Source organism: Octodon degus, unplaced genomic scaffold, assembly GCF_000260255.1.
Source record: "Octodon degus isolate 3935 unplaced genomic scaffold, OctDeg1.0 scaffold00074, whole genome shotgun sequence".
NCBI lineage: Eukaryota > Metazoa > Chordata > Mammalia > Rodentia > Octodontidae > Octodon > Octodon degus.
The window spans coordinates 9,816,190-9,826,111 of record NW_004524650.1 but is presented as its reverse complement, the minus strand read 5'-3'; the positions used below and the strand labels follow the sequence as shown (position 1 = coordinate 9,826,111).

General features: G+C 36.7%; 1 protein-coding gene across 2 annotated transcripts in view; it reads right to left on the bottom strand.

The window, feature by feature from the left end:
* Hfm1 (HFM1, ATP dependent DNA helicase homolog) overlaps positions 1-9,922 on the bottom strand; it is a 131,405-nt gene that overhangs the window by 120,899 nt on the left and 584 nt on the right. For both annotated transcript variants that reach the window (XM_023720346.1, XM_023720347.1), the window contains exons 2-3: positions 6,274-6,369; positions 1,184-1,296 (exon numbers count right to left, since the gene is read on the bottom strand). In XM_023720346.1, coding sequence (XP_023576114.1) covers positions 1,184-1,296; positions 6,274-6,344 — 184 coding nt within the window. In that variant the 5' untranslated portion in view covers positions 6,345-6,369. The remainder of the gene's footprint in view (positions 1-1,183; positions 1,297-6,273; positions 6,370-9,922) is intronic.

Genomic DNA, 9,922 nt, shown 5'->3' with positions numbered 1-9,922 from the left:
AATCAAATATATATGCATGAATCTATTACTCAATTCAAAAAATTTTTATCAGAAATATCATATTACATAACACATGTTGTTTAAATATGCTTTTTCTTGGTTCTGGAAGTTGAACTCAGGGACCCACACATGCTGATCACATACTCTACCCCAGCACGATCATGATTTTTTTTTTTATGTATTTAGTACAGGGTCTCACTAAGCAGCTTGGACTTACAGTGATCTTCTTGTTTTCAGCCTCCCCAGTGCTGGATTACAGGCATGTACTACCATGCAGGTCTGGTGGCCAGTTCAGTGCACTTGGGGCAGGGCCAGTGGGCATATGGTGGCGGGACCAAACCCTGGTCCCTGCGCTTGCCAGGCAGGTGCTTAGTCCACTGAGCCATCTCGCCAGCCCTTTTTAAAAATTTTTATATAAGAGGTCTAAATCTATATGTAAAATATTCTGTCTATTGTTGTTTTCCCTCAATATACTGCAGACATCTGGCTCTCAGAGGATCTTACCTTTAGTAAAAAGCAAAGAAAAACTGACTTCAGTGACAGAAATTTTAATGCTATGGGGGAAAATATTTATAGAACAAAAAAAATCCTAGGAACAGGGATGTAGGTCAGTGGCACAGTGCCTACCTGGCAAGAGTAAGGCCCTGAGTTTGATTCCTGGCACCGAAAAAATTAAAAATAAAACAACAATTATATGATAGTGTATTGTGTATTATATAAGTGTACATGAATGTGTGTATGTAAAAGGTATTTTACACCCTAAAATTTGATAACACTATTTTGAATAAAAGAAACCTTTTATTTCATTTAAATAAAGGAATTAAGGCTGGGGAGATAGCTTAGTGGTCTAGGTGCCTGCCTGGCAAGTGTAAGTATCCAGGTTCAATCTCGGTTATTGCAGGCCTGCCAGCCCCAGAACTATAGGTGTGCTGTGCTGGGCAACCAAAATGTCATGGTGCCTTGACATTTTGGTGGCCCAGCACATTCATACCTGTAATCCCAGTGCTGGGGAGCTAAGGCAGGATGATCACTACAAGTAGGAGCTACATAGTGAGATCATGTACCAAATAAATAAATAAAATATTTTTTAAAAAGGAATTAATACTTTAATGTGCCATTAGACTTTTTTGTGCTAACATGAACTTCATGAATTTGGTTTCACAATAAATATGTAGTAATTTACCTAATAATTTATGACTTTCTATTTCTTCTTCTAAGTCCTGAGTATCTGGAATTTCAGAAATCAATGGAGCAGGGGAAAGAAACCAATCCAGTGATTTTTCATTGTCTGGAAAACTATACAAAACATAAAAATATGAATATGTTATTTGGGATAGAACATCAGACACTATTTATTAAGTATTATTCAATTACAAAATCTTAAACATTCTATAAACTGACTTTCGTTATTCTGATTTACCTCTATATAGTAGGAGTATTCTTAACACTTTTTCCCCTGTGTTAAGGGATTAATGATAATGCTGTGTGAGATCTGTTACTTAAAAAAATGGCTACAACCCCACCTTATCCCAAGACTCAGGATATAAACCTACTCTTAGCTATGGGGCAGAATCCAAGGGAAACCAAGCACAATTAAAATGCTTGTAACAAGAAACTTAAGCCTATTCCAATCTTTTTAAAATGTAGTAAATCATGTTCAAACTTTACTACTTGACCAATCACACACAAGAGATTACCTAAACATAATTTATCCATAATAATTTATCATCAATGTTATACAATACCATTGCTAGTATTCTAGAACACTATTACAAATTAGTATCTAAACTCAAATATTCTTGGTCCAAAACTATCTATAGGGCTGGGGAAATGGCTCAATAGAATAAGCGCTTCCCTGGCAAATGCAAGGGTCTGAATTCAATCCCTGGTTCCACCAAAAAACAACAACAACAACAAAAAACCCCTAACTATCTATAAACTGCAGAAAATCTAAACAACCAGGTGAGATCTACAATGCCTTTATAGGGCTGAGGAGAATAGCTCAGTAGCTTAAGTGCCTGGCTAGCAAGTATGAGGTCAAGTTAAATCCCTGGTACCAAAAATCTCCAATACAATGTCTTTATGAACCTACAATAACTAATATAATTTGTGCTACACTTTTGACATCCTCACCCCTCATCCTTCAGCTGTGATTTTATTAACTGACAGTACTTTAATATTTGCTTCCCCACCAAAGCTGACTTGTCCTTCATTAGGGCAAAAAGGTAAGGTTTGGCCAACAGGACTGTATTTGAGAAGAGCATCATGTAGTCTGCCTATCCCACATCTCAAGAATTTTATGATTTATTTTTTTATTTAGAAATGTTAAGCACTCTGAAATGAGACAAGGGGTCAGGGAGATGGCTCAGTAGAATAAGTGCTTCCCTGGCAAGTGCAAGGTTCTGAGTTCAATCCCCAGTTCCGAAAAAAAAAAAGAAAGAAAGAAAGAAAGAAAGAAAGAAAGGAGACAGACACTCAATCTTTTACTTTCCTTCTTCTCATATTGTTGTATTTTCCAAATAAAAAACCTAGAAAACATTATCTGACAATGTCTGATAGACTGTAATTTAGGACTATCTCAAAGGATCCCCTAGGTTATACCCAGTTCAACAATTCCCTACCATGACTCATAAGACTCAGCATATATTTCTATTCCTAGCTATGGGGTAGAATCCAAGAAAAACCAAGCACAAATTTGCAAAGGCTCTCATGGGGTCACACAGGACACATTTAATGCTGTACATCAGTGATAGCAAAACTTGTAGAGCTTTCAATGACTCAAACAGCCTGCTGCAACACATGTGCCATAGGTTCACCACCACTGTTCTAAGTAATGAGCTATCACAACATATTGTATATGAAATGTTGCCAGTAAGGAACCTTTTTTTTTTTTTTTTTGCGTTACTGGGGATTGAACTCAGGACCCTGTGCTTAAGGGAAACTTATTAGGGACTAAATATCCAGGTCTTTTAAATAGGTACCAATAAATATCCTCTGACCCATAAATTTCAGAATCCCAGAAGAAAAGCAGGTGTTTAGCATAAACCACATTATTTGCATACGTAGTTTATGTATACGGAGCTATTGAATCAGTAATAGTGAAAACCTTAAAATCCATTTTCAGACTTTAGCTAAAGGCTACCCTTGCAAACAGCCCTTTACAAGGGTAGCAGTTTACAACTACCGTCAACCTCTCATGAAAATATTCCAAAAATCCAAGAGGAGAGAGAGATAACAAACAAACATCAAACTATAAGGGGCTTAGACTACCTTAGTTTTAATTCTCCATCATAAAATTAATTTTTCCTATGATTTCCCTACTTTTTCTAGAGGTGCTACCATTATCACAGTACCAAAATCCAAACCATAATCATCTTTTTCACTCATTATATAAAAGTAACTATTAGGTCTTACTGAATCTTTTTAATACTAACCTCTTAAATTCACCTCCTTTTTGGCCACTGCTGTCACCAATATTCTAATAAACTTACGTCTGGTTGAGAACAGCTGTGTGCTAACAGCTCTCTCTGCCTCTTGGCTTTCTAATATATTTTACACATTCCTACCATTGCTTTCATCATATAACTCCATCCAAAATACTTCATGGCTCCCAACTAATGTTAAACTTATATTAAACTATGGGGCTTAGACTAGCTTAGTTTTAATTCTCCTATACACACCTTTTAGTCCAGATCAGACTGAACTGCTTTTTATATACCTGCTACAGTTTGGATAAGTGCCCCCCCAAGCTTGTGTGTTAAAAGGTCCTGGGGCTCTTAAAGGGGAGCGGAACCTAAAGTGGGAGTACATTTGGTCACTGGGGGTATACCCATGAAGGGGACACTGTAACTCCAACCCCTTCCTGTCTCTCATTACCCTGCTTCCATAAATTTTTTTTTTAATTTTTCCCCCATAATTTTATTGATAAACAAATAGCAATGAGACAGTTTCAAATCAAATTGGTAGGACAGTTTCAATAATTCACACATTGCATACATTCTTCCTAGTGGTTAATTGCTGTACAAGATGTGGACATGATATCCTATTTACAAACACCATTAGAACAAATCCCTCTATTCATTGAGAATGTAACTATATATCTATCCTAACCACTTTGAATACACAGATACAAAATGGACATTCCTGCTTCCATAAATTAAGGGCTTCCTCCATCAAGTGATGATGTACTCCATTGTGATGTACACACTAGAGATCCAAAAGCAACAGGCCAAATGACCATGGACTAAAAGCTCTAAGTATGAGCCAACATCAATCTTTCCTTCATATGAGTTGTTACCTCAAGTATGTGCCAGTGACACAAAGATGATTAATAGAACATCTAAAAGATAATATATTCTGTGCCACATTTTTGTTCAAAGATACTGATTTCCTTTACTTTGCTTACCCTGTACACTGCCTTGATTCCCATATCCACCTATAAAAATTACACCATTTTCGCAATTCATTAACTCATTCAACATTTACTAAATACCACAAATCCTAACTACAAGGTAGAATTTTAGGTTCAAATCCTACCTTTTCCAAGAAATTTCCATAGTTTCTAAAATATTTTTCCTTTTTTTCTTCTTACAGACTGAGTCTATATTTCTCTTAATCCTTGTCTTGTTTATATAGATTCAATAGAGAGATATAAACAGGTAAATGGATCTGATACTCCCTCTAGATTGTAAACACTTAGGGCTTGTATTCTTTATTTCCATTTATACCAGTAGTATTTGGCACAATGCTTTTTATAATTAAACATAATGTTTCCTGATTTAAATACATGACCTTTAACACAGAGATTTTAAAAAACAAAAACAATATTTTAAAAATCCTTAGAATACCCTCAAACAATCTACCCTCCATTAAGTTTTTTAAGCTTAATGTCCTACTATTTCTCCTTTAGGAATCATTTATTGCAGAAATTGTATCTATGCACTACCCCCTAAAAGGACTGTATCCCCTAAGAAGACTTTGAATTGTTCCATCTCCACCTTTGCCTGTCTTTCCTCCCTCTTTTTTTCTTTCCTTCCTTTTTTTTTTTTGTAACACTCTACTTTCAAATGCTAAGCCTACTAAAGTTTCTTTCTACTACCATAAAGGCTTATCTGACCATCTTCCCCAAGATGATTTTCCTGCTGAACCTGAAACTTCATTCTCATTTGCTTGCACATCTTTTGTATTTTGTATGGTTAGAAAGATAATCATATGCTCCAAAATGTGCCTGGTCCGTTCTAATTCCTGCTTCCTTAGTTGTATGTACTTTTATCAAAAATATTCCAGTCTGGAGGATGAATTACATAGTCACACTTTTTATTAATAACATTTTTCCATATGTGTTTAACCTGAGATTTTAAATTTTTGAAGTAAACATTTCTTTTTAATAACTTTCACCAATTAATAATTGTGTTAATATTTGAATGTGATTAAAATTAAAGGAAGCAATGAGGCTGGCCAAATAGCTCAGTGGATTAAAGTGCCTGCAAGCACGCACAGGCGCTAGGGGTTCAATCCCTAGGCCTGCTGTGCCGGCCCTGACCCCGGGGCGCACTAAGATGGCAATTGAAGCTGGGTGTGGTGGCACACGCCTGTAATCCCAGCACTTAGGAGGCTGTAAACAGGAGAATCACTATGAGTCTGATCTAGTAGTGAGACCCTGAACACCCTGTAGACCCTTCCCTAAAATACAAAATAAATAAATAATAAAGGAAGGAAGCAATGGTGTTCATTTGAACAAGCTAATACAATAAGACCAACACAGAAAATTTAAGATTGAGAACAATTCACATATGAAAATCATAAGAGATGGTATTTAAGATGGTACTTACTTTCCATTCTTGTTGGCTTGGGTCTTGCATCTTTATTTTCTGCCTATAGTGAATTTCCCTATCACACACATGGTCTTTGATACACTTCCCACTGTTTCCAAAAGGTACTTTCATTTTTTGACCTGAGCTATACTCTGTTAACTCCAGCCTTACCTTGGCCAGAAATGCTAATAAATGAAAGGCAAACAGGCTTTTTAAAAATCTACTTCTAAAATGGCAACATTTAACATACTAAATTTCATTTACTTGTATTTGAATTCCATGTTTTCCAACTATGCAACTGAAATATCTTTTGTTGCCCCTTCATTATTTACCGAGAGAAAATTAAAACTGTTTATAATTTTTACACTTGATCTTAGCCAAAAAGCCAAGAAGCAATTTTTAAATTTTTTTAAAATTTAAAATAATACACTATATTACCATTCTTCTGAGGCAGACTTACTTTTCAACTTCATCTGAGTTTTCAAAAAACAAATTATCCACAGGAAACAAGCAGTCATTTGATTTTAGCATTGTTGAAAACTGCTTTGTTGTAAATCTACAGGATACAGAAAAGGTAGTTTACATTTTATTTGCAAAGATATAGAAAAATGTTTCTGGATAAGTAAAGTAGAACCATTAGTTTCCCAGAATATCTGGTAAAATATACCAACCACCACAGACAAGTCTTCCAACTTCATCTTCTACAACTTCCTGCAAAGTGCCTCAATAATCAAATTCTATTCTTTGCTTCTCTACTCATTCATCCATCTCTACACTTGTGCCCCTCTCCGTATTGTACCCCTCTTCATATGTAAATGTACTTTCTTTCACTCTCAACATGATAAATTCTTATCCATCCTTCCTCACTCTAGGTTACCATTTCTAAAACGTTGCTTTTTTTTCATCGCAGCTACTTATCTCTGTGCATCAATAATGCATCCCAACTTTTTCTAAATTTGGAAACTTTATAGCACATTCTGTAAGTGAAATGAAATTGGACACAGAGATCATAAAACATAAGCTACATTTGTATTTTTTGTGGTAGTTAATATAGTGCAAATTCGTTCTCAGAATACAAATTTAGATCAAAGAATTTATATGAGCACCATCTTGTGGAGAAAGCTTCACTGCTAATTTAGATTATCTCTCCAACACTGAGGCTTCCCTGATACTGCATAAGACATGAGCAAGAGTGATGTGGGAGAAGTAATGTTTTACCTCTGTTCTTCTCTTGAGAAAATGGTAACGTTTGTGTTAAACCTGCAAATATTGTAGAACTGAGCCAGAATACTATATTGTGGGGACTTTCATTGTTTTAGCTATTGGATTTCTTGTCCAACATTTATTTGCCCTCTATATTTTTCTCAATTTATTAATCACTCAGTTATCAACAAAAATAGCAAAAAATGAAATAAACCAATGTGGTTTTATAAATGGCTAAAACAATTAGATTTTTAATGAAAAAATAGAAGCCTTGAATAGTAACATAGGAAGCAGAACATTAACTCAGAAATTAAAAATAAAAGCTTAAAGTAATAGCATAAGAGTCAGAGAGTCATTCAGAAATATACTAACAGAAGCTGTCTTGCTTTATTCATTTGAGGTACTGGGGATCAAACCTAGGGAGATTATATCTATATCTATATCTATATCTTCCACTAAATATCCTCCCCCAGACTAAAGTAATGTTTCCTATCTAATTTTAGAACTATGCATTTTTAATCAACAAAAAACTTTTACAAATAAAACTTGATTTTATATAGTTCTGATACCTCAGAAATTAAGTACAAAGGGCTGGTGAGATGGCTCAGTGGTCTAAAGCACCTACTTAGAACAAGCTTATCAAAGCACAGGGACCGCGGTTCAATCCCCCAGCACCACATGCCAGCCAGCCCCGCCCCCTGTGGGCTGAGCTGGCCACACACACACACACACACACACACACACACACACACAAATAAATAAAAAGAAGCAATGGCAATGTAAAGAAAAAAAAAATTAAGTAGAAAATCTTAAGGCTAACATGTATGCACCTGAATTAATTATTCTGAACAACACTGTACATGAGACCAAAAAACCCTACAAAAATAAAAGGATTTTTTGAAAAAAAAAAAAAAAGTGGGACACAAACTATACAAAAATTCTCCAGCAAATACTGTTAGAACTTTCGATATCCAATCCTGCCATAAAAGATGTTTTGGTTCAGAATGAAAACTTCATACTATATACTTTTGATGTACTACTATAGAAAAAAGATAATCCTCATTTAAAATTGTCTAGTCTCTTATCCTGCATCATTTTTTAAAATGTATTTAGCACAGGGTCTACAGGGTCTCATTACACAGATCAGACTCGTAGTGATCCTCCTTGTTTTCAGCCTCCCAACCACTGGGAATATAGGCACGCACCATGATGCATGCCCACTTTCAATCACTGTCTCAGTGTGCTCTGGGGGGTGGGGCTGGCACCTCACGCCAGGGACCGAACCGCCCCTGCATCTGCCTAAGCAGGCACTTTAATCTGCTGAACTATCTAGCTGATTTTTTTTTATAGCACTAATAAAAAACAGACATTATATGTTAATTCAATACCTTTCTCTCTTACCAGCAAGTAGGGACTTCATGCTCATCAATACGTTATAATACGCTGGCAAGATAGCTCAGGGGACTAAGAGTCTGCTTAGGCAAGCATAGGGACTAGGGTTCGATCTCTGGCACCATATGTGGCACGGCTGCCACTACATGTGGTCCTGGACCCCAGCCCCTGGGTGCGCTGAGGAGTCTAGGAGACTGGGTGTGGTGGTACACACCTGAAACCCCAGCACTGGGGACACTGATACTGGAGGATCACTATGAGTCCAAGCTTCATAGTGAGACCCTGTATCAAATATATTACATTTTATTTTATTTTTTAACTTTTATTGCAGTACTGGGGATTGAACTCAGGACCCTGTGCTTGCCAGGCAAGCGCTTATTCTACTGAGCCATCTCCCAGGCCCTATATGTTTTTTCAAAAAAAAAAAAAAAAAAAAAAGTTACAATACATTTAAAAAGCTACAATAACCTGAAGCAATGCTTACATATAGTAATGATCCATACAAATTCATCATGGGACAAATGCACTAGCAATAATCAATTTTAAAAAGTAATTTTCTGTAAAAACAATTTTCGGTTTCCATTTTTCAGCTAAAGTAATTTTAACTCTAAAAAAATTTAACCCCCAAAACCTTTCAATTTAAAAATCTGATTTTGGCAGGACACTGTGGGGCGCACCTGTAATCCCAGCACTTGGGAGGCTGAGAAGCAGGAGGATCATTGTGAGTTTGAGGTCAGCCTGGGCTACAAAGTAAGCTCAAGGTCAGCTTGAACTGCACAGTGAGAACCTGTCTTAGAAAGACTGAAAAAAACTTTTTTTTAAGGATGTATAAAAATCTTATCATAAAGATCATTGTAAGCCATTCATAAAATCATATCTACAACGTGATGTGTTTGGCATTTTATGTAAATAAATCTTGTTTTTAAAGCCCTGAAAGAAACCCTGCTACACTTCAGTATGCATTTGTGATGTAAGGAGACTGCTAAACTTTGCATTAATTGAAATTCTAGGTTTATATTCAAATTTTCTAACTTTCCATGTTAAGTTTTTTATTACAAACTTTTTGTTTCAGCATCTGGTACCGAGTTATGGGGCAAAGCACAATAGCTAATATCATCTCAAGTAGTTTGGATCTATTTTAAACAGCTTCTTGTGACTTTGTTCCCTGCGGAGAGGACTCACCTACTCTACAAGGATGACAATTTAGCATTCTCTTACTTTGCATAACCCTTATTTGCTAACACTTTCAGATCTGGTACTCCCTCCTCATAATTTTTACTCTTACAAGTATACCTACTTCAAAGCGCCCCTAACGGTATACAATAATAGATCTGCTGTGAGCCCTCCGACCGGGAGGAAGAGGGGCGGAGGGGCAGCACTGAGAACGGCCGCACGAAGCTGGGCAGGGTTAGGGCCCGCTTGGGGCGCGCACAACGCGCTCCGGGCTCTCCGAGGGGCGGCGGAGAAGCGCCGGGCGCCGCGCCTCGGCCTGCCGCGCGCCTCGGCCTGCCGCG